The 26,053-nt window shown below is 45.6% G+C and overlaps 1 protein-coding gene across 1 annotated transcript in view; it reads right to left on the bottom strand.

Moving 5' to 3' along the window:
* The window catches only part of NOTCH2 (notch receptor 2), a 91,953-nt gene extending 66,499 nt beyond the window's left edge, over positions 1–25,454 (bottom strand). Inside the window, exons 1-4 of the mRNA XM_030953915.1 lie at positions 25,373–25,454; positions 15,365–15,446; positions 5,469–5,728; positions 4,468–4,803 (exon numbers count right to left, since the gene is read on the bottom strand). Coding sequence (XP_030809775.1) covers positions 4,468–4,803; positions 5,469–5,728; positions 15,365–15,446; positions 25,373–25,454 — 760 coding nt within the window. The remainder of the gene's footprint in view (positions 1–4,467; positions 4,804–5,468; positions 5,729–15,364; positions 15,447–25,372) is intronic.
* Between the last annotated feature and the right edge of the window lie 599 nt (positions 25,455–26,053).

Consider the following 26,053-nt stretch of genomic DNA (forward strand, 5'->3'; position numbering starts at 1 on the left):
CTGCAGCTCTCACAAACAGCTGAGGTTCCTTCCTCTTCCCGGGAAGTGCTGCAGCTCTCACAAACACTCGCTGCAGCCTGACAGATCGCTTCCTGAACAAGCCCTTGGAATTCCCTAGGGTCCTTATCTTAGTTAATGGGTAATTATTTTGATGGATAACAATGAATAATCACTTTCCCAGCTAAGAACTTCCTCTATTGACTTGTTTAACATTCCATTAAAGGTTAGTTGCCAAATGAAGTCCTTTTTTGTCAAATATTTATAACTACTAGCTCATTCTTATATTCAAAGGAGTTGGTAATGCTTCAGGTTACGTCTCCTACAAGGAATTTTTTTTCACTACTACACTGTTATGATTGACCTAACATGCTCACTTGCCTACAATCCTGTTCCTACCTAAATCAACAAAGCCCAGAGGAAAAATGATTAAGCCAAAGGGATAAAAAAAATGAGGTTACCTTCCAGATAGATGCAATACCAGTAGTGTGTATATGTAACTTCACTTGGTGCTTGCCACCAAATGCTGACTTAACACACATGACTTCATGGATTACCTAATGCAGGATTTGTTTGTGTACATCCACAAGTGACATGGGAACCTGGGAATTTGAAATAGCAGCTGGACATAAACAGAACTCGTGTGACAGTAGGAAAAGCTGCTGTGACACACAGCTCCAGGGTCTCGGTTCTTCCTACTTTTTCAAGCTCTCATTCTCACCTATCTGTATTTACAAATAGATTAAACTCACTGAAAAGCTAAGAAGGAAACATCTACAGGAAACAAGAGCCCATTTCAAGGCCAGCGCAGTAGTAGCCTAATTGTGCCTAAAATGCTGCTTGGGCACAGTTTCTTCAAAGTGTGACTTTTGCAGGTCACAAGATGCAAAATCCTACCAAAAGCCAGTCGAGCAGTGTGAGATGTAACTGCCTCCTGCCTCTGTGGCCAGAGCACCCAGCAATGGCAGCATCTTAAGGCAGCCCAGAAGGGCCAGAGCAATTCCATTTATAGTCACAGTATTGTCGGCATTGCTCCAGTTCAGAGAGCGAGTCTGAAGTGGAATTTCTCCTCCATAATCTTGGCACTGTCCTCCAGAGGAGCAGGCCTTGTTCACATCCTCCCCAGGCGTGACAGGCCACCATTTCTCTTCTCTTTCTGTTGACCTTTCCTTTCCAGACAGAACCTTTTCCAACACTTCAGAAATTCTGCTCTGCATGCTCTGCACTAAGGGGGGAGAGAAATGGCTGGGTGCCCTGCCTTTATCAGAGAGTTTAATGTAAGCATTTGGGTCTCTCCAACAGCTCCCTTTTTTGCTGTTTTTCAAATGACTGGTTTATTTAAAAAAAAAAATCAAGCTAGCAAAACAGCATGGCCAACTTAAACAAATACAGGAAACAGAAAAGTAAAGGCTCTCAGAGCCACATTAACTCACCCCCACCATACACACAGTGTAACAAGTCAAAAAAGACAGCTAATAATCCAAAACGTGTGAGGAGTGTAGGTGTGCAACTGTTACTATAGCAATCTCATTTCCATTTCCTGACCGTATTTCAGCCAGCCCACATGCTTGTCTAAGGGAAAATCTACTCCTACTCAGTCTCGTGCCCTGTAAGAGAATCTCTAAAGCAAACTCATCAGCTTGACAGGATCAAGTCCTTCCAACTTCATCTTTCTCTCTTCTTCCTCCCACCACACTGCTCCTGCATGAGGCCTTAAAGTCCTTGAACTGGCTAAACAGATCTGACTTTAAAGGAAATTCTGAATGTATGGACAAAACTGTTAATCCAGAGATACTTGGTTTATAACTTAATTTTAAAAAGATGCAAAGCAGAAAAGCAATAAATTCCTCGAGGGCAATGGTTAGCTAAACTACTCCATTTTCAAAGACTCTTTCAAAGCACTCTCCCTTCAAGCAAAGTTAGAATAATTGCTTTCAAAAATAATGATCCATCCTTCTGCTTCTAGACTGACTTTGCTAAATTCTTCAAAGTCACATGCTTGCTCAGACAACCCAGAAAGTGGTGGTGCAGACACTAAGGTTGGCAATGCACATTTAAGGTCATTTGAGCCAACACCTCAAGACAAGGGTCTCCAAAACGAGAACCGTTTTCCCAAGTTCTAAATGCCCTTTCCACACAGACCTGTGACTCCAGATGATCCTCATGAGAACACAGCCACTCTATATTCATCCCAAGTACTGGGCAGCTTCATCTTTCACATCAGTAACAACAGAGACATGCTTAGGGGAACAGAGTTTACTTTTCTAGATTACCACACACCAAGTCTGTGTGTGCCAAACTGCAATACACTCAAGTAGGAAGTCTAGTCAAAAGCATTTCCAAACACTCAGTTTCCCATGGAGTTGAATTACTCGGTAAAAAAAATATCAGCCTAAAAATACCCTGAATATGCAAAGACAACGGGTAGGGCCCTGTGGTCAAGGCTGACAAGTGGATAGGGAGGAGGACAGGATGAGACCAGCATCCCAACCAGGTGGTACATGGCCGCTTGTAGAGGTGACACAGAACAGAGCAGCCCCAGATCCTGAGCTAGCATGTCACCCCTGCTGTGCACGAACTCAGGGCAGCTAACAGCATCAGAAAACAAGCAATCAAAATTCATCTGGAGACAAAAAGGGTGTGGTGAGTTGGAACTGGTATCCTGTTAGATTTGGAGGAACTGGAGGAGGAAAAAAAAGAAGAGAACTTTGTGCGTCTTAGGGCTACAGATGGAGAAGGAAAAAGACATGTGTGAATTCTTCAAACACTGAAGTTACCTGAGACCTTCACGGACACAAAACTATGTATTTGTAGATGCTTATGTTCATGGAATTTCACATTCCAAATGGGCATTATGAGATACCACCCTAATCCCCTTGAATCCACCTCCTAGCCTTTACCTATTTGATTCTCTGACTCTAACTGGTTTCCATAGAAATTTGTAATTTCTGACCGTCTTCCCCTTCCTTGCTTTGTGTGTCCTGAAATCCCAGCACTCAGGAATGAATTAATAGTGCAGGAGCACTACAGAGCTCCGCATCTTGCTGAGATTTGTCCCTCCCAGCTGACAGGGCACAGAAACCCCGAGAGGAGCTCTGGAGCAGGCAGGAGTGCAGAACCAAGGCTGCAAATGGAGCTCTGGGTAGGAGCAGGCAGGAGTGCAGAACCAAGGCTGCAAACGGAGCTCTGGGTAGGAGCAGGCAGGAGTGCAGAACCAAGGCTGCAAACGGAGCTCTCTGGAGCTCACCTGTCGCAACTCAGTACATCCCTCTGGGTGTCCAGAGTTGCCAGAGACCCTGCCAAGGGGCTCAGAGACCCTGGCACGCAGCCCAGAGCACCTGTGGATTTGATTATGACCCATGGAGCAAATTACCAGCTTTGTATGAGGACCTGAAAGTCACAGAAGTTTAAACAATGTAATAATAAAAATTATCACCAGGTGAAAAAGTAGATTTTGGGATTTCTAGAAAGGGGATTTTGGGGACAAGATGGAGGGACTTGGGAGTGTCCAGTCCTCCTTCTTGTTCTTCTCTACCCCCATCTTCTGCTGTGATGCTGGCACTTTGGGATTGGTTTATAATAGAAGTTCACTGTCTAACATAAGTGATAGCTATTGGAAAGTAATTTTTAAATATAAATATATAATTGTTAAATATAAATATATTAAATATATTTATTTATACTACAAACTACATATAACATATTTATAATATGTTATACGTAGCTTGTAGCATGTATAGTATATTTATTTATAATAGTAGTACGTATAATATACGCACATAGTTCGTAGTACGTATAATATATTTATTTATACTACAAACTACGTATAACATATTTATAATATAGTATATTTATTTATACTAGTAGTACATATAATATACGCACGTAGTTTGTAGTACATATATTTATTTATACTACAATCTATGTATAGCATATTTATAAACATATTTATAAATATAAGTAAATATAAATATTTACTAAATATAAATACTATTCTAATAAATATAAATAATAAATAAATATATTATATACGTAGTTTGTAGCACATATAGTATATTTATTTATACTAGTAATATGTATAATATACATACATAGTTTGTAGTATGTTATATTTATTTATACTGCAAACTATGTATAGCATATTTATAAACATAAATATTTCTAAATATAAATGAAGTAAATATAAATATTTAATAAATATAAATACTGTTTTAATAAATATAAATAACAAATAAATATAAATATGTTATACGTAGTTTGTAGTATAAAAAGACACCACTGCCTCAGGGGCGGTCAGAGTGCCGCTGGCTGCCCTGCTGAGCAGAAAGAAAATTTTATAGATAAGATTTAATAAAAAACTTCAAGACCGAAAACTGAAGAGCTCTGACTCGTTCTTTGGACGCACGAGCCAAACCAGAGACATCCTGCACATCTCGGGGCTGCAGTTAACAACTGAGCTCAGAGACTCACCGGGCAGGCAGTTGCACTCGAAGGTGAAGTCGCTGGTCTGGTGGCAGGTGCCCCCGTTGAGGCAGGGCGAGGGCGAGCAGGGCACGTAGAGGCTCTCGCAGCGGGGCCCGGTGTAGCCCGGCCGGCACTGGCAGCGGTGCGAGCCGGGCAGGTTGACGCAGGTGCCCCCGTGCTGGCACAGCCCCGGCGTGGCACACTCATTCACGTCCGTCTCACACCTCTGGCCCGTGTAGCCCGCCGGGCAGGTGCAGGAGAACTTATTGCCAGACACGGTGCATGTACTCCCATTGGCACAAGGTTGGGATGTGCAGGCATCAATCCACTGGCATTCCTTGCCTTTAGGGAATCAAGGCAGATTAACAAAAATTATTTCTGTAGAAAACAGAATCTCTTTTACACTGCCTCAAAATTTTTACTGAATTAAATCCTTGCATTACTACAGGAAAACTGATGTCTGCATTTTACCCTGTTCTATCTGAAATGGAAATGAATTTGTATTTACAGTATGAAGCCATTTACTGGGTTGCAGCAAAATACAGAATGTTGTGATTTATAAAAACCTGAAGTCATACTACACACACTGACAGTCACTCTTCTTCTACCTCCCCCTCAAGAGTCAAAGGAATAAATTTCCATGCTTCCCCTCAGGCATCAAAATATTGTTTTCCCATAGACAGATTTTGCTGGCCAAATCTGCCCTTTTTTTTAAACTAGACTCTGAATTCAAAGTGTAACAGCCACTCCAGAGTAGTTTCTGCATTCAGTTTTCCCATGTGGACAACCCCACAAGATCCAAATATTTTTCTGCTTACGTGTAAAGGGTAGGGAGTCTGATTCCCTATTCCCCTTTGCTTTTTTTGGTCATGAAGTCATTTAGACTTCCTCTCATTTCCTGTGCCGGAGCTAGAAAACTTGAGAGCATATTACAACTGCCCCAGAACATTCCAGGGTGAAGCTGTTCCCAAAGGAGGGGGTCTGGAGGCACAGATGCAGAAGCCCACCTGTGAAGCCTGGCAGGCAGACGCACTCGTACGTGTCCTGGCCGTGGGGGTGACAAGTGCCCCCGTTCAGGCAGGGCTGGGACACGTAGCAGAGGTGAGACTCTGAGTACTGACACTCCTCCCCCGTGAATCCTGGAGCACACTTGCAGGTTGGTTTTCCTATCAGGGATGCAGCTTCACAGGTTCCCCCGTTCTTGCAGGTGTTGCTCTCACAGGGGTTTCTGTACTGGCAGTAGTCTCCAAGGAAGCCTTCTCGACACCTGCAAGAGAGGAGAAACAAAGTGCAGCAGTCCCACCTGAAGCTCTGCTGCTCTGGGAAGACTCCAAGAATGAAGTCCCATGACCACCAAAAGTCCTGAAGTTGGCAATAATTGATGGTGGCACTAATAAACCTAAAGGCTGACGTCACACGTGTAACAGGGACTTCCTGTGGGACTGTCTCAAATGAGACCAAACTTAAGTGCAAATGGTGAAATCGCTCATTGCAAAATAAACACCACATTCAATCAGGGCTGTATCAAATGCAGAACCTCGTTTTTGCACTTCCCTTCAAAGCTTCAGTAAAAGCCTAAGTGTTAAAGAACTGCTGAGTAACAATCCCTTGCACCTACTCCCATTCTAACAAGCACCCTTTTCTAGAAGAAAACCAAGCAGTTTAATAAGGCATTAACAGCAGGTATTATCCATCTTCCCAGAACATTTATAAACATTGTAGAAATGCAGTGTCTGGGGACCTGGAGCTCTGCAGCAGCTCTTTCTGCACAAGGCTCCCGTGAGACAGGAATACACTGTTATCCTCATGCTGATAAGTGCATCTGGGACTGGGACTGCCTGCAGCCTGCACTCAAATAGCAACACAAGCACTGCAGGCAGGTCTCCCACGCCCCTGGCGAGCACCCTGACGACAAGGTCATTGTTCCTCTGTCTCCCACAGAAAAACGAGTACACACACACTATCTACAGCCAGGGCAGTACTTTATACAAAGATCTGCAACTGCAGAATAATTGCAGTTACTTCTCTCTAACCTAAACTTATGTCAATACAGTCTGACTACGCTTGTCAGCTGTAATCCATCTTTTAGCCGGCCTTTGTGCTACAGATTTACCATTTAACTTCCAGAGACAGAGGATCCAGGCAAGCAAGCCTGCAAAGCCCACCTCCGTGGCCCCCCCAGGTCCATTGGCTCCTCTCAGGTAGCAGAAAGCGGCACACTGGATAAAAATAACACACAGGACTGTCCCCTTGCAGCTTTCTGTAGTGCACAGCTGCCTGCTGCAACTGGTGAGTAACCCAAGAGACAGCCCAAGAGAACGTGTATTTCATTAAAAAAAAAAAACAGAGATGAACATTAGATATGCTTTTGTTCCAGATCAGGAAAGGGGTAATTATTAAATCAGTGAGTTACTCATATCTGAAGGGAGGAGATTCCAACTGCTAGAAACACACAAAGTCTCCAGTCCTCAAGTAGGAATGTAACAGTAAAGAGGCTGCTTTTTTCCTTACAAACTTAAAAGTGTATGGTAGATTGGAGGAAGAAAAAAGCAAAACCACATCAACAACAACAACCCCCACCATCAAAAAAAAAAAAAAAAGAAACACAACCAAAAAACATCACAACAAAACCCCACAACTAACCAGACAGGCTCTAAAAATTAGTTGAAAAAACAAAGAATGGACATGAAGTTGTGTTTAACAGAATCTTACAGGAATCTGCCTTTGTTCCTATGATATTCAACATATCTATTGATTATTAACAATGGAAAACATCAAAGCTGGTCAAATATGCAAGTAGGAGAGAAGAAAGTTGTTGACAGAGAGTAGAAACATGCTTAACAAGGCAGTCAGCACCCAAAATGCACTTTAGCACTGCAAAGTTACACATCTAGAAACAAAACACACAGGGCATCCCCCCAAACCAGAAAACTGAGCTGGGAACAACATACTGGCTTCTGGGGATTCCTAACAGCCAGATAAATGTGAATTCCTAGCGTGACAGTTTGGCCAGGGGTACTTTACATGTACAAATGGCAAATATCAAGAAGGAATAAATGAGATTATGCTACACCTGATAAATGCTTGGCATTGCCACTACATCAGCTCTGGTGTTTGCTCTTTAAGAGGGAAGAGCTCAAATGAATTCAAAGAAGGCAATAGTAATGATTAATAGAAAACTCTGGCCACAGTGAAAAGCTCAGGTGGCTCAGTCTATTTAGCAAAGGGAAAAGGGAACAAGACAGTTAATCAAAACTCCAAGTGTCCACTGTGAAACACAGATTTAACAATAATTCCCAACCTACAAGACTCAGGATAACAGAATTGAGCATTTAAAACTTTAAGCTAGATGAATTCACTTTAGAAATAGGGCAGTATCTTTATTTTCAGACACAGACTTGCACACAGTCTCTGAGCAGCGGAGACAAACAACTGGAAGAACGCATTTAAGGTTGCAGTGGAATTTCTCCATCACTCATGCTTGTTTAAAAGAACCCCAGGATTGGCTGTTTCAGGGAGAGTATGCACGCTAGTTCAAACAAAGCTATTCAGAGAGGTTATTATCCAAGTTATGCAAGGGGCCATTACTAGATGACCACAACTGTTTTTTCTCATGTTAAAATTTATTAACTAGCTTTAGCCATCTGTCTAAAGCAGGAAAGTCATACGTGCACAATTGTAATTTAGCATTGCCCACACCCAAATTAGGCTCCTTTCACCATACCTTAATACTTTCAACTCCATGCCCAAGAGTAGACATGAAAGGAGAGATTTTGCAGGGCACGGCAGGATTAATAAAGTCACAGAAAGCAAATCCTGAGACAGCAGCGATGCAGAACATCCTCTGCCTCCTGTGCCATGCTCGGTGCAGCAGCCCAAGGCTGTGGGTCAGCATGAGCCACAGCCACATCACACGAGAGGCAGTCCTGGGCTATTCTGGGCCTAACCACACGGGCTATGGGCTTCCTTTAATATCCAAAATCTCTCCTTGCGCTGCCAAACACCAGCGGGCTGCAGCACGGCTCTGCAGGATCCCCCAAGCTCTGGCAGGCAGCAGAGACAGCTGTGCCAGGAGCTGGGGCTCAGCTCAGCTCCCACGGCTCTCACAGAGCTCTGCCCCTGCTCAGAGCCTGCCTGGGCAGCCACGGCTGAGCCACGGCCCTGGACATCCCTGTGCAGCCCATGGCCGTGTCAGGACAAGCGGAACTTCAGTCCCAGAGCCTCACAAGTCGTTTTATCTCTCAGTTTTATCCCTGCACCAAGCTCCTCAGACAGCACAGCACGCGCACTTGTAGCTCTCTTTACCATGAAGAAAAGAGCAACAAACCAGAACAACACAGAACCCACCCAGGCCATCTCATCAGAGCTCCTCCAACTCCACCAGCAAGTACAAAATAAACCAAAACACACCTAGAATTTAAGTGCTAAAGTGCTTTTTCATTGAACAGCTGTAAAGCGAACCAGAAAGTCTAGAGGAACCTCTCATGTTTTGTCCACAAGTAAATAAACCCCCAAAACATATCTTCTCTCCAACCCCTAACACTCAGGGACACTGGAAGGTGCATTTGGCTGTTGCCCCTAGACAAGAGGGAGAAGGGAGCCTAAACACTGATTAAGAGCATTGCTGGTATGAATTAAAAGGAAAGCTGAGATATGTGCTCTGAGACAACCATCACCCACAAACAAACAGCATTTTGTACACAAATGTTCTGGTACAAAGTTGAAGAGCACTCCAAGACCAGGCTTGTTCTGGTATCTTCTGAGGCTAATCAGAAAAACATGGGGGAGTGCTCCCGACAGGGAACAGCAAAACCTCTTTTAACTTCAGCTCTTTTCATCTGGAAGGAGGAACACGCCTGCCCATGGAAAGATGGTAGGTCAGGTATCCATGGCCCTTGTACCCACCATTTTGTTCTCCTCCTGGAGAAGTGCCTGGTCACAGAGTGATGCAACTTTGCCCTCCAGCAATTCAGTGCAATCCTTTTTTAATGTTAAAGAACAAAAAACCTACAGTGCAGACTTTCGACCATGTCTCCTGTCAAAAACATTTCTAGGCACAAATACTAGTAATTTAGTTCTAAATGTTGGTGTAGACGAAACTGCAAATATTTGCTCCTGATTCATGTTGGGCACCACATAATTTCTCTAAGAACAGAGGCAAACACTGAAAACATGCAGTCTAAGTCCAGACTTTTTTATAGGATATGATTAAACCCAACAGCAGCTCCAGCTTCCCACCACCCCTGCTCTGCTCTCATCCCAACCTACTCTTTCAAGTTCTCTTTAGAGAGGAAAAAAAACCCCACTTTTCTACAGAGCAGCTTAAAATTGTAGCAGCTTGTGTCAGCTCCAAATGACATGATCAGAACAGGAAACCAAATCTTTTCCAAATAAAAGCCACTGTTTCTCCTCAGTTTTCCATTTAACACTCAGAAAAAGAAACAGGAAGATGAAGTTTGTTCTGGCACTTTCTGGAAGCACATGAGGTCTCTCAGCCTACTTCAACAGGAATTTAATCTTTTAAGAACAAATTTCACATACAGCTTAATTCAAATCATGATTTCTGAAAGCTAGAGAGAGGTTGAAATGGGAAAATGTCCTGTGGGCTGCATCAGCTATGCAGCTGCTTCTAATTAAAGCTTCTCCTTTACTCTCTCTGGGCTACTTTCCAGCACAAATACTTTAGAGCTCAGCCTTTTTTTTTTCCCCTCCTCCTTTTCAGCTCCAGCCTGCATTTGCCTTAGCTCAGGCTCTCATGGAGCTAAACAAGAGACATAGAAGCCAAACGAAGGTATTTATCCAAATTTGAAGTATCCACAAACCCAGAGAGCTGCATTCACTCTAACCACCTAATGCTGCAAATCAAGGTAGAAGACTCACAAAAGCTGTGCTTTTGGTTCTTCTGCCACAGAACCACACCAAAGTTACCTTCCAAAACTTAGTTCTCTCCTGCTTTCAATAGACTTCTGGAAAATATGTCTGGTCTGTTGGAAAAACTTCCTCATCTGCTGTACTGTGTCTGCCCGGGCACACTCATGAGACAGCCTCTTCAAATGCACCTTATAGACAATTCTAACCAGACTTCCAGATGTTTGAGTTTCATGGGAGTTTTCTACTCAGGCCCATGATATCATCTGGAGATGCACAGAAGAAAGCAGATGGTTTTAATTTAAAAGGCAAAGGGAAGCATTTCCTCGTAGTCCTGCCTCTCCCCCTCCAACCCAACTCTCCTCCACTTTGATTGGAAGATGCTTCATCGAAGAGCATAAAAAATTCCCTCTGACGACAGAGGCGAGCAGGGTCCCAGCTATTCTGTTACAGATTTTAACCAGACTTCCCTCTGGCTCCCGGGCTCTGACTCCCACACCTACACCTCCTCTCAGGAGGCAGAACAGGATTCTCTGGTTCGCTTTACAAACGCTCCTTCCCATGTCTCAAGGCGCCCATTTATGCGTCATAGCCTGAATGCGAGCGCTGGGATGGGACGGCCTCCCTGCCCTGCCTTTAAAGCAGCACTCAGCCATTGTTCCCAGCCCACAGAAAGTGCCTCTGCAGAGAGCCACTCCACAGTGCAGCAGCAGCAGCCACACTCTGAACACACAGGGTTTAATTCAGCTTTCCTGGCCCATCAGAGCTCTGAAGAGCTTTTGGTGCACACAGGTAACTCACTATAAAAAACTGTGACTGGAAATCACTACTCTGTTCCCAGAATCTTAGCTAGCTATGCTGTACTCTCCCCTTTTTCCTCTGCCCTGGTCTCAAGGGTCTCCTTTAACTTCTGAAAGGAGACAGAAGGAAACAGAAAAGGGCAGACCATTCTCAGAAAGGGACAACTTCTCAACTTCTGCATTTGGCCTCTTCTGGAAAACTCTCAGACCTCATCCTGCTACAAGGTCTCCTGTGGGTATTCCCCATTCAGTAGCCTAGGAGTGATTAGTCTCTCGAGACAGATCCCAAGCAGATATCAGATGCAGTCTCAGAAGCAGTTCTGCGGTCTTGGATCTTGCCCTCAGCCCCAGAAGTCCTCTTAAATCCAAGTTAAAATTAATTTACGAAGGTCCATCTTGAAGGAAAGGTAGGTCAAAAACCTTGCAAGGGAGTTGAAGTTACTGGCAGCTGGAATTAAGATAGAAGCCCCTTACTGCCATGCCATTGCTGCTTTGAGTTTAGCATTTTTGGGAGGTCCTCCTGTTGCCAGTCTACACATAAACTGTATCATGCTATGGAAAAGGTGCACAAACTTCAGCACACAGTGGGAGAAATGCTGCTCACTGAAGAGACAGGGGCACACAAAGCTGTACAAACCCTGGCAGCTTGGGGCAGGAAAGGTTGTGCTGCAGGAGACTGTCCTCTTGGCACTCCATGTCCCCATTTGACTGAGCACAGCTCTGAGGTTTTTGACACCATCAGCAGTAACAGAAGACCTCAGTATTAAAGCAGCACTTGGTTTCACAGAGGTACAGATATCACTTCTGGATACACAAATTGTGACAGTCCTAAGGTCAAAAACTCAGTCCTCAAAGCTTGCCAAGCACAAGAAGTAGCAAGGCCCTAAACCTTGCAGCACCCCTGTGTCAACTCCCTTCCCACTTCTGCTTCTCTCCCTGGCACAGCTTCTGCTCCCTGCCACTGGGGTGGGAAGCTGGGAGAGGACACAGCTGTGGAACGGGGGAAACCAGTCAAGAGCCTCTGTGCTCTTGGGCCCTGCCCCATTCCAAGCAGAGGCACTGCCCCATCCTGCACCCACCTGCAGGGAGCAGATCCTCGTGCTCAGAAAACAGCCATGCCAAAATCTCTGCTCTGCTTGTCCTTGAAGCAGCTCCCTGTGCCCACACCTTCCTCCCCAGCCTGCTGCAACTGCAGAAATGCTGCAAGCTCACAGCTCTGCCCATGGACTCTTCCCACCACTGCTTCCCAGTCATCCAGCAGCAGGGAGACAAGAAATTGCTTTGCTGTGATGGTCACAATCAGCATTGAGCAACGAGGAACTGCTACCCTGCTTCTCCTGGGATATGAGAGGATACGAGAAGGTTCCTTCATGTTTGGCACTGCAGTGGGTAAAAGGCTGCCTAGAGAGGCTTTGAGGGGAAAAAACCCCACCCATCACAGTGCAAAGCAAAGCCAAACTCCAAACTGAACCTGCCTTTTGTCAAAGCAGGACCAAGAAAGCTTGGGAGGATGGGTCCCCTCCAGTGCTGCTGCAGATACAGACATACTCTGTGGAATAAGGCCTGCATCCTCACCATGAGAGTCACTGAATGAGTGCAGAAAAGAGCTCTCACACACACAAAAAATCTGTCTTTGGAAGATGCAAACACAGGAATGTGTAATTTTCTAAATATAAAATCAAGGTCAGAGGAGGTCAGTAACTCTGTCGAGCAGTGCCACAGAAGGACAGCCATGGGCCAGCAGCGTCACCAGGGGAACAGAGCTGCTTAAAGGGCACTCACAGCAGCAATCTGATAAAGCTCAACCCCAGCTTCCTTACAGGGGTCACACTCACTGTTCCCATAACACATGCCAGACACACCACCATGAAGGTTTCTCAGCAGAAAACCAGCTTTCCTTTTTAATGGAGGAGATGCTACAGGATGTTCAAAGGAAGCTGCTTCAGCAATATGCTGCCATCCACTGCTGGGCCAAATATCCAGACTAGGTGTTTTGTTATCAGTGCTTACTCATATCTTATCACATTTGGTTATTGCTGATGCAGGTTCTCCCTCAGCAGTTCACCTAGGAGACAGCAGGACTGACAGGATGGCCTGACCACACACTACAACAAACAGCTCAGCCAAGAGGAGACACAGAAAGAGGAAGAGAGCCAGTTATAATAACTTATTGCCCAGCAAAGGAAGTACTGCAGATAACTTCAAGAAAGTGGAAGGGGTGGAGATGCTGCTAATCATTGAGAGATCCTGCAGACTTAGAAGCCAAGCCACTTGCTTTAGTAATAAATTCAGTTTCCTGAGCAAAACATTTCTACTCTCACAACCATCAAAAATTCAGAAAGTCATTTGGGTTACTAAACTGGAGAGAAAGTTCCCCTATTCAGAGTTCCTCATAGTGCAGGAAAGAAAAAAAAAGTTAAAACCAAAACAGGATGCTAAGAATCAGCTTGCTAAAGGTAGAGACTCCACAATTGAGGTGGGTTTTGCTACTTTGTTCCTTCCTTTCTGCAAAAAAAGTGTTCTTACTAATCTCTGTATACAGCTCTTTGTTAGCCTTTCCAGTTAAGACAGCACCTGCAAAGGAGCTGAGCTGTTTCTTGAAGGAGGGGTAGGTTTAAAACCAGCATGAGCACTTTGCACAACAAGGAGGAAGGCAGCATTATTATTGTAAATGTGTGCTAAAAAGAATGCAACACTGGTCAAAGCTGCCATTGTAAGGAGGGAAATGCGTCAAGGTCTGGACTGCATCACAACCAGTGCAAAGTTAATCAGATGAACCAACAGAGGCTGTAAAAAACAATTGTTAAGACATGGTTAAGAGGAACATGCAAGTTGGAGAAAATGTCCTGAGGAAGGTAAAAGCAGCACCAACATCAATAGCAGTCTTGTTTATTATCTTTATTGTGACATGCATACTTTGGCTCCAGACTAACATGCTTAAGGACCCACCAGAAAGACCTACAGAAGACACCTATTTCTTGTTTCAGTCTCAAAATAGAAGTGAAAAGCAGGAAAAGTTCCTGCTCTCTTTTCAGAAGGGCAGCTCCTTTAAGCTGACATCAATATAAAAGGCTGGAAAGGAAAAAAATAGGAACCAGCAAAAGTTAGAAATTTTAGAAGAAACTTACAGGGAATAACAAGTTACATATTTGCTTTTCTGTGGCCTTCCTGCACATCAGGTATTGATTTGAACCTGAGGAGAGCCTCCAATGAGATTATGATTTCCCCTTTGTGTGCCACAGGTGCAATTTCAGTACATCAAGCTCTATGTACCACATTAATAGAGAACTAAAGGTTGTGGTTAGGGAAGATGGAAGTGTAAAGAAATGTGAGGAGCACAGCTCTGTGTTAGCCAAGCCAAATCAACAGGAGAAAATTCACTAATATTTCAAGAATGCTGGCACTAAGATAATGTCTTAGCATGCTAGAAAATGACACAACTTGAACTGATGAAGTAAACAACCTCTAGAAAATAGTCTGGTTACTGCAGACGTAATAAATTAACCCAACCAAACAAAGAAGGTTCATTTTTTGGCAAAATAGCACTTTATTAAAAAAAAAACAACAACTCAGTACTGCAGTTTGAAAGGTGAACTGCATTTAAATAGATGTGATGTTCTCCAGACAACACCCCCCCTGCCAAAGCTCCTGCTGATGAGCTTCCCATGCAGCAACAAAGTGAAGATGGGTGTCAGCATTTACCAAAATCAATTTACAAGACGCAAACAAATGTGGATGTTTGGTTGGGGGTGTTGTTAGTGTGTTTTAGCAACTCACATGTATTACTTGCTCTCAAGCAGTAGAAGGGAATTGTCACAGTTCAGAGTGCAGAATAGTTCTGAAAAACCTCAAAAATATTTAAATTGAGGCTGGAGCTCTATAAAGTAAGGTGAGCTATTAAGATGGAGAGCAAGTTGCAACTTAGCTTGTGGGTCTGGAAGCAAGGTACAGAGTTTACCTCTATGATGGGTTTGGCCTCAGTTCCCAACCTAGTGCAAAGAAATCCAACTGACAAGATCCAAACCCAAACACTGAACAAGAATTCCAGATTCCTTACATTACAAAAACCTAGCACACAAGAACTAAGGCATCATAAAGAAACACCAACTGTGCTAAAACTGTTATGCTGAAAAAACCCCTTAAGTGAATCTCAAAAAATCACACTTCCTTTCTGGCTAAGGTCCTGAAGGAAAGAAAATGGGTAATTAAATTGATTAGAAATGAAACCAACTTACTTGCAATATCCTGTACCGTTTTGATATGGAATGCACTTTCCCTCATTAACACATGGCTTGGAGTCATCCATACACTGCAGAGCTGAAAGAAAAGAAAAGAAAACAACCATCAAACCCATAGCTACAGTACATGTCAGGTCAAAGCTTCATTAGCGTATTCAGGGGAATGAAAACTTTATAGGACTGGAACAAAAACAAAGACACTATCACATAGTTGAATTTCATCTCTGGCAGCATCAAAAGAGCCAGACTGAAAGAAGAATCAAATACAGATTTGTTCATCAGGCAACCAAATCTTTCCAGAATTTCTTGAAGGTGGGTTTTCAAAGCAAAGTGTGCAGCAATTTCAGCAAGCTCCAAAGACATTCGTGTTGGCACCTGCATACTTTGGGTTAAGTGTCCTCAGTTACCACTTTCTGATCAAAATTCTGGGCTGAAATTCTCTGAAATACAAAGCAGCTACTCCTAAGCCTTCTTCCAGAATATTTAATCTCAAATCCTTTCCTTCTTTTTTACTGTCTCTAGGGGTACCTGGCACTGAAACAGGGGCATCTGTCCCTCATGAGCTGACCTGCTGATTGCCACCAGCAACCCAGAATTTGCTGCAACAGGTACTGTTGTGGCCCTCTGACTTCAGGCAGGATCGTGTTTGCAAGTGAGTGGAAAACACCAGAGCAGTTGACAACTTTCAGCAAAGAATTTGGTATTTCTAAGGAGATCCTCTGTAACTCACACTTGACGTTTCTGCTGCTGTGTTTTTAAAAAGGCATTAAGTATGACACAGCTCAGGGCCAGCCAGTTTTTATCCAAGTCTACAGGAAGCTCTAGTGAGGTCTGTCCTGATGGAACCTCCAGCTCTGACAAGTGCTTTTCCCTTCACAGGGACCTGAAGCAGCACTCCAAAGTGACCAGGACAGAAAATCTGCAGGAGCAGACGGCACTTTGGAACCACAAAAATTGAGCCATTCCACCTAGACCACAGCCTGCCATTTGAACAGTACCAAAGTACCAGATAAAGCTCTCAGAATCACATCAGCTGGGTCCTGTCCTGAGCTTATCCACAGACCAAAAATCACAAGCTCTTCCCAGCCTCCAGTTCTGTCTCCTGGCCCCAAACTCACACCCTTCCATGCCTTTCCACAACCTTATTGCATTTGGGAAAGCATTTAGCCAACCTTAATTAAAGGCACCTAAAGACATCAATAATATCCAACCACTTAAACTGCCCACTTGTCAGCCAGCTGTTGGAGGGTTGATTGCCCTCCTCCCTTTTTTTTAATAAAGATGGTTTTCCTTTCCTCAAATGGTACTAAATTTTCAAAACAAACTCAGCAAGGGGCATCAGGGAGAACTGGTGCAAACCACCCCTGATGTGCTGGTGACTAAGGAATGGGACTGGGAAGAGTTAACACAGCAGTCCCCCTAAGCTCTCCCTGCAACCCGAGCAAATTCAGTCCAGCAACTGGACAGCTTGGAACAGACTCTGCTTCTGCAGTCCAGGGCTTGAAGTGTTATTTCTCAATAACCCTGAGCACATAAACAGGTCACACGTACTACGAGGCACTATAGGAACGTTTCACTTGCAATCCCTATAGAGAATACAGCTAAATTCAACCCAGAACCCCGGGAAAATTATCAGTGTTTCCCACAACACAAGTATGCTTGCTGCTGTTGACTTGATTCCTGAAAAAGGGGCACTTGGATGGCGCTGCCTCTGCAGAGCTCTCAGGAAATGAACAAAATTCCACTCTGAGCCCCTTTGAGATAACCCCCAGGTCAGGGTTACCAAGCGACAGAAACATTAGCAGGGATTGTGCACGGCATTCCCCCACAGCAGGCAGGGACACCCGGCCTCACTTGCACCTGTCTGACAATTTCTGTCCCATTCAACCGCAACCTCCACACGGCTTTGACTCCAACTTCATCTGCCGCTGTCTACCACCGCAGCAGCTTGTTTTCACAGCAAAGATTAGCTCTAGTTAGCAGGGCTGGGTTACACCGTGTCCAAGAGAAACTGCTCTGTGGCCAAGGGAAAGCGCTGGGACTCCAGGGACTCCCACCACCCAGGGCTCTCCGGGGAGCTGGAGGGGGGTCAAAGCGACCTGTGCCACATTCAGAGAGCCAGGAGGGGAACCAGCCTTGGTGTTCCCATCCCAGCACCTTGAATTTCCATTCCTCTCACACCAATCGAGCCAGTGAAGCAAATACTCAGAGGATTATTTCTTTTGTGCTCGTGCTTTCAAACACAATTTTGTAATCTCGTCGAGTACCCGCGTCCCCAGTGAGAACTGAGCGGCCAGTTGATTTTGTAACCCACATGGTAAAAGCTTAACCAGCACTTGGCCAAAAACACCTTCCAGCACAGGCACACAGAGGGGAACAAGAGCCTGGCAGGGTCACAGGAAGGATCCCAACCAAGGATTCCAACTTGGTTTGCTAGAGGCAAATACAGACACAGCAGAGAGGCTTTAGCAAAGTAATGATTAATTTTCCTGGGGTTTTTGACAAATTATTCCCACCTTGAACTGCTGTTTAGCAGGTCATAAAACTACTACCAGCCTTTAGAGTTCTTTCACAGAGACAATGGGATATATTTTCTCTATAGTAATTCAGAAGTCAAAGAAGCTAAGAAAACAAACACAAAAATATTTCATACTTTTTCAGCCTTAGACTGAATAGGCATGCTTTGAAATGCAACTACAGCTGAAATGAATGTAAATGTAGCCATATTCTATATTAAAATAAGTAAAGAATCATGTGACTTCTCTTGGAAAAAAAAAGAAATCACAAGGGAAATAGAAGACTACAGTTCTCACAGTAAAATTAGCATTTGTGTGCACAAAGCACTGTCTTCCTGTATTTCACTATATCTTTCATAAAAATTTCACAACACATGCAAAACCAAGGCATTTCAACACAAATCACTTCAAAAGCTACTTCTCTGCTACTCTACCATGTTGAGATCAAGAGTGGAAAGTGCCAGAAACTACCTTCTACCTCAGCCAGCACAAAAAGTTTGTTTTGCTGCCTGCATTGTGTGAACTGGAAATACTCTGGTGTGTGTACAGCACGAGAGAAGGCAGCCTTGCCTTGAAAAGATAAAGCCACTTTTCCAGAAGCCATATATAGACAGCATCAGCACACTGTCAAGGCTCTGACAGCTGCTTTGGACAGTTTTCTTCTGTGTTTAACACAAACAGAAATGCTGAATTGTTGTGCTCGCCATAGCCTGCCAGAAGGTAGGTTAGCCTCGTGAATTTTAGGCACATTACAGGGATGTTGGGAAGACACCCCCTGGTTTTCAAAAGATTGGTTTCTCCTGGAGAGGGCAGGCCCTGCCAGAAAGGAGGACCCAATTTCCAGCAGCCGCTGCAGCCAAGGCTGAAGGACTTCTCAGGAAAGGGCTCCTGAGTGCAGGCAAGATGAGCACTTGAAGTGACACCACCCAGCCTGGAGTCCATACCAACCCTTGCCTGCACGGAGATGCAAACTCTAACCTGGCATTTCACATCCTACCAAGACTATTTTCCAAAGCCAGAGGGAAAACTAGATAACCACTGCTGTAAAATGAGCACAATATACACTATAGGGAATGCTGGAATTTACGACATCCAAATCTGAAGCTCACAACTGGGGCACAATTATGACTAGATTTAATTTTTCTTTTTGGCTAAAGAGACAGTTAAAATCTAGGGGGAAAAGTTTTGTTTCTGCCTCAGTGTTCTTTACGATGCCAAGATTATCTGGATGTTGTGATTTGGTTTCCACACGTCATCTGCCTACTATAAATTCAAATATTTTCTGGGCTATAAATTTCAAAGAAATAGTGTAGGATTAAGATCAGAAGCTGTGTCAGAGTTCAGCTTTTGAGAGAACTTTGCTATAGGGAACTCAAGCCATAACCAGAGCAAGTCTGAAAGGGCTTTGTTCTAACTACCCAAAGGAAAGTAATGCCAATAAACTCCTCGCCCACAAGTTTAGAAAAAGTCAGGCAGAAATAGATATGAAAAATACCAAAACAATTAATGCTGTGAGAAAGACATTATAAAGCTGATTTCTTGTAGCTTTGTGGTTGATTATCCTGCGTTTCAGAGGGTGCAGGCTCTGGCCAGAGGTTTTATTTTAGGTAAGGGGAGAGCAATGCCTGGCAGAGCTCGCAGCTGAGCCGCTGGTACAGCTTTCTCCCAGAAGGACACTACATGTGCCTTTCTCCTCTTGCTGCCCAAAAATGTTTCATTATGTTCACAGAAACTCAGAATCAGAACCCAAACCTTTGTCCTACATGGTTAAAGCTTGCCCATCGGTTCAAAAGCTTTCTTGTGGGAGTGGGTGGAAAACAACCTACTTGAACATAGGAAAAAAGTCAAGCTAAAAACACATTTCAGACTAGACAGAAAGTAAAGGACAAAATAGGTTTCTATAACCTTTATGCAGGCAGTGAATTTTCTGTCTCGACTGAGATTCATGAGAATCAGCCTGTCAGTTCAACTGTGCTACCCATTATGTGTGAAAGGAGAGGAGGAAAAAGGATTTGGAGCCCTCAAACAACAGCAACACAAGACGAGGCATGGAAAATCCCAGCTCAGGGCTGCTCGACAGAGGTGGATCAGCTCTGAAGAGGACGACCATCAGCATGGCCAGAAACACCAGTTACACAACAAATCAAGGGGGTCTCAAATTCCAAGGGAGAGAAAGACAGCTGCTGATTCCCTTCAGGAAAAACAGAGCGTGGAGAAAGCAGTTAATGCTGAAACATGAGGTACATTCTGCAGGAAGGTCCTCCTTGTGCAGAAAGGGACAAAATGCTCCCACAGCAGCACAACACACAACTGCTGGATGAGCTGGTAAGGAGTAAGCAGCGCTGTACATATGGGGAGAATACCCAAAGATAACCAAATTTTGGAGGAAAACCACAAAGGACTAATTACGCTGCTCACTAACCTCAAGAGATTACAGCTCCAGTGAGATTATATAGCAGGGAAGAAACCACTAGTAAATACCAGCTAGCTGAAAATAGGAAAATAGCTTTTTCTGTTTTTTCCCTTTTTTTTCTGAAGAAAAGATCACCCTATGGCAGGCACATGCAGGGGGAAGGAAGCAAACTGGTCAAAATCTTCTCTGTGAAAAAACAGTAAAGCCTCATACCCAGCTCAGATTTAGAAACCATTAACATTTGGGGAATTTAAACAAGCTGACCAGTTAGCACTTCACACACTGAGGGTAGTAGTTAAAGACAAAGCTTGTCTACAGGGCATGGAAGCTGTCTGTAAAGTGAATTGCTTTAATCAGATTAAGACATCTCCACTGTTTTTACACACAAAAGCCTGAAATCAATTGGATAATGCAAGACTCATCAACTGAGAAGCAAAGCAGAGCTCAGAGAAGTGTGAAGGCACTCAACCAACACCCGACACCTTTTGGGAGAGAAAACTTTAATATCTAAACTGCTTTCCTTCACTAATGCTCTAGACAAGCGTGAACAATTGTGAACAGAAAATATTTCAGTGGATTTCAGAAGAACAAGCCTGTAAACGTGAAGAACTTAATCAGTTTTGGTTTGTTGTTTGTTTTTTTTTAGTTTGAGGATGCCAACAGCCAATCTGACTACACAAAGCTCTTGGACATGCAGAACCTCATGCCCTGCCATCATCTGGTTCAAATCTCTATTCCAAACACCTAGGACCAGCAAAAACTACTAATTAACTCTCCTAAGAACAGAGCTGGGAACCATCCTGTAGATTCACAGGTAGAGTTTAAGTCTTCCATCATTGGGGTCTTAGGCCCAGGAAGCTGCAGGAACACTGATAATATATCAGATGCTGCTACAGTTCATGTGACACTGCTGCTGCTGAAAAACTACAGATAAAAACTCCCATTGTAATAGACACTGAATTTAGGATGAACTTGTAACACAGTTTGAAAGACTGTCAGTCACCATGCTCTCCATCTCCCCTACTGTTCTCTGCCTTCCCCCATTTGCAGCTTTCCAAAGAAAGCCAAAATGCCTAAAATCCAGAACAGCAACATAAAGCACTTAGTTAGGAGGAAAAAAAAAAAGTTTTCAACAAAAAAATGTAGGGAAGGCAATTAAAGAGCTGAAGAGGTATTGGTGTTTCCATGGCAATCTGGCAGGCGGGAGCCATGCTCGCCTCTTCTCCCAAGTGTTCCATCATTCTGCAGCACTAAATCTTTATTAAAGTGAACGCTGAGCATGTGTGCCCGTGCAGAAATGGGAAATCTTTATCATTAAAGTGAACGCTGAGCATGTGTGCCCGTGCAGAAATGGGAAATCTTTATCATTAAAGTGAACACTGAACATGTGTGCCCATGCAGAAATGTGAAATTTTATCATTAAAGTGAAGGCTGAACATGTGTGCCCGTGCAGAAATGTGAAATTTTATCATTAAAGTGAAGGCTGAACATGTGTGCCCGTGCAATGTTTTATAAAAGTGAACACCGAGCATGTGTGCCCGTGCAGAAATGTGAAATTTTATCATTAAAGTGAACACCGAGCATGTGTGCCCGTGCAGAAATGTGAAATTTTATCATTAAAGTGAACACCGAGCATGTGTGCCCGTGCAGAAATGTGAAATTTTATCATTAAAGTGAACACCGAGCATGTGTGCCCGTGCAGAAATGTGAAATTTTATCATTAAAGTGAACACTGAGCATGTGTGCCCGTGCAGAAATGTGAAATTTTATCATTAAAGTGAACACTGAGCATGTGTGCCCGTGCAGAAATGTGAAATTTTATCATTAAAGTGAACACTGAGCATGTGTGCCCGTGCAGAAATGTGAAATTTTATCATTAAAGTGAACACTGAGCATGTGTGCCCGTGCAGAAATGTTATCCCAGCGCTCTGTTATGGCAGAGAGCGAGAGCAGGGCTTGCTGCATGGAACAAACAGCAGGCGCCCGTGCCATTCTGAGATACAAAGCTCTTTTTTCATCCCCATGGCAGTCTAAAAAAAGGACATGTGCCCTAGGAACAGACTATTTTCTAAACAGAACAGACGATTATTTCTGCAGATCTCAGATGACCCTGCTTAGAATGATATAAGCACTGCATCTCCTAGACAAGCCCTCGACTTCTGCTGGAGAGACGATTTCAAAATGAATTCAGAGAAACTGAGGGCATAAAAAATCCACGAAATTACTTTTAAACACGTGCTTAGGAAAGCTCTTTTTCCCACTACACGGATGATGTTTCCCTAAGGTGCCCCAAAGGAGGGGTGACAATAATCACTGCATCCATGCTGCACTGAAGCAATTAGCCAAGAGTACGAACTCAAAGGAAACGATGTTACACCTGGAGCTACTGCACAGTTACTGTACTACCTGGGCAGTTACAATAACTGCTTGGGTTTGATGCTAAGTAAAACAGATTCCCAGAAGAAACAGGCTGCCAGAATCCTGCTACGGCTTTTCCACCTACCCCTGGTCCTGGGCTCAAAGGCCAGCCACCCATACTCTCCATGGCACAGACACCAGTTCTGGAAATGGGAGAACCCGAGCAGGATCTACTGAAGGGAATCACCCCCTTACTGCAACAGCAGCAAATAATTAAAAAAAAAAAAAAAAATTAGGGAGGGAAGTAGCTGTGGAAGTTGACAAAAACCCAACCCATCCACTGAAAGACATTCAAATGCCAAACGCCACCAGAGGCGTGAGTCCTCCTTTCCCAAGGATTCAAGTCCTGAGAACAGGAGCAGGAGGATCTTCACGTATTTATAATCTGACTAAGTGATGCCCTGCAGGAAGTGATGCGAGTGAGCCAGATTTTCATAACGCTCCCTTTTGAAAGTCTAAATCAGCATCTTTGATAAGAACAAATTTGATAGATGGCAACACCTTCAAAAAATCAAGTCGAGCTTGCTCTCCCATAAGCAAATCCATATCAAGCAGACCAGCACTGTCAGCGTTATCTGAAGTCCTCCAAATTTCACTGGGTGAATACCAAAGACCTCAGCCTGCAGTCCACGCCAGCACAGCACCGATTGAAAGCGGATTGTAACCTGTTGGAAACACGGCTGGCAGGCAGCAGCAGCGGCCTGGTGAGTTAACGACAGCGGGTAATTAGGGTGGGCTTGACAGGCGGGCCAGGAGAGAAGGGAATGGTTCACAGCAATTATCGGGTAAGTATCCTCACCAAAAGCGCAGGTGTTGCTGCCCCACCCCAGCTTACTGCACCTCCAACTGCAGCCCTTTGCAAAACTAAACTGGAAAAGCGAGTTGCTGCACCATGGGGCTTGCATGATGAGACAGGGCTGAGCAGTCCAAACCAAAGCGCTCCGTGCATCCAGGAGCCTCCTCTTTATTGACCAAGAGGGCTGACATCAGGTACCTGCCCTCTCTTGCACAAGAGCATCAAGCCAGTTGAATATGCACCCGAAAATACCCTTTCGGTGACTTCATCTTTCCCTTTCCCATTAATTCAAGGCACAGCTCCCGCTCCCATTCCCAGGGAGTGATACTGAGCAGATGCAGGTCAGTATCTCACAACAACAGGAGTCACTTTCAGCCTGGATTTGTCACCTCTGCCGACCAGCCTTTGTTCAGCACCAGGAAGAGATTTCAGCCACGAAAGCAAAAAATTTCGGCAGCATGGGAGGACCTCAGGCAAGAGTACCCAGGCAAGTGACAACAGGTGATGCCACAGCTACTTCTCTCGGCCCCTCGGGGAAAGGGCCAGCAATAAGCTGCCAAATTGTTCCTATGAAAGTACAGTTTCACTAAGTGGACACGACATTTAGTCTTTGCAAAATTAGTGTTTTGCCACAGTGTAAGCCATTTCCAGAAATGACGGTGCTACTAGGCACCACAAGTCCATGCTACCACAAAAGCCTATTTCTAAGACACCTACCCCTGAAAGACCCTTTAATTCTCCTTTTGAACAAACCTAGCCAAAACACATTTGTGAAACAGTTTTTTTTTTTTTAACTCCAACCACCTTCTTGCAACATATTAGCAAAACTAAATCGGCTTTCAGAGGGGATTACTGGAAAAAACCCGAACAACATTTCTCCCAGGAGACAAATACTGGCCATTTTTAATTTGACCATTTCAAAGTCAAAACAGACCGATTGACTGACCCAACTATTCTGCATCCAAACCAGCAAGAAGTGGTTAAATCGCCACATTCAACAATTTCCACTCCAAAACCACGCTGAACAACAAAAGTACTGAAAATACCAGTGTCTTGCTCGCTCACCCCTAAACGACTTCCACTAATACTTTCTCCCATCGCTGCACTCTTCTCGAGTCATCTGAAGAGCAGCCTAACCTCTCAAGAGTAAAAAGCAGGAATGAGAAGGCACGCAATCAATCAATGACTGCTGGTCCTCGACAGCTTTAACGCGCTGCAAGACCGCACAGGATTCACTCCGGGAGCAGGAGCTGTGGAAATGCCATGAGACCAATCTCCACCAGATCCGCTCGGTTATGGCTATGGACAAGCCTCGCACATAATGCGAGCGCCAGCGCGCAAGGGGAACGGACCAAAAGCGGCACTTCCCTCAGATGTGCACACATGGCTTTATCGCGCCCGGGCCGATCAGCAGCAGCGGGAGGAGGAGGAGGAGGCGAGGCAGAGATTCCCTCTGTGTGTGTGCAGGAATGTCCCGCACACAAAGCTCCGCGGCGCAGGTATGCGGAGAGCCGGGCGCCGCACACGCTCTCCTCCCGCTCGCTGCCCGTTCCGCAGCTCGGTCCCCGGGCCGAGCGCATCCCCGGCCGGGCAGCCCGGGGCGGCTCCGGGGGCTCCGGCAGCGCCGTTCCCACGGGGCTCAGCCGCCGCCGCCCCCGCGCCCGCCCGCCCGCCCGCCCCGGGGCCGCTCGCACAAAGCGGCGGCGGCCCCGGGCCCCCGCGCGATGTCACCCGGCCGCGGGTGCCCTTCCCCGGCGGCAGCGCGGGGGCGGCGAGCGGCGGAGAGCGGCCGGTCCCCCCGCGCCGCCCCTCGCTCGGCGCCCCGCCGCAGCCTCCCCCGACCCGCGCCCCCCGGCACTCACCGGCGGCGGGCTCGGCGCGGCGGAGCACGGCCAGCACCAGGGCGAGGAGCGCGGCGAGCGCGGGCCCCGCTCCGCGGGCCATGGCCACGGCCGCTCCCGCCGCCACCGGCTCGGCGGAGGGATCTGGGCGCCCGCCCCGCGCGGAGGGACACGGCCGCGCGCGCCGCCCCCGCTTCCTCCGCCGCGCCCCGCCCCGCCCCGCGCGGGCCGCCGGTAGGGGGCGCCCGACAGCGGGAATGAGGGGCGGGAACGGGAACGGAGCGGGAATGGACGGGGATGGAGCGGGAACGGAGCGGGGATGGAGCGAGGATGGAGCGGGGATGGACTGGGAATGGAGCGGGGATGGAGTGGGAACGGACCGGGAACGGAGCGGGAACGGAGCGGGGATGGAGCGGGAATGGAGCGGGGATGGACTGGGAACGGAGCGGGGATGGAGCGGGGATGGAGTGGGAATGGAGCGGGAACGGAGCGGGAATGGACCCGGGATGGAGCGGGAACGGAGCGGGGATGGACCCGGGGATGGAGCGGGGATGGACCCGGGGATGGAGCGGGAATGGAGCCGGGGATGGAGCAGGGATGGACCCGGGATCGAGCCGGGAATGGGGGAATGGGAGAGCGGAGCTGGACCCGGGGCTGAGGGCGATGGGGACTGAGGGGCTGCACCGTGGGGGTCACGGAAGA

The sequence above is a fragment of the Camarhynchus parvulus genome, chromosome 8, assembly GCF_901933205.1.
Source record: "Camarhynchus parvulus chromosome 8, STF_HiC, whole genome shotgun sequence".
Lineage (NCBI taxonomy): Eukaryota > Metazoa > Chordata > Aves > Passeriformes > Thraupidae > Camarhynchus > Camarhynchus parvulus.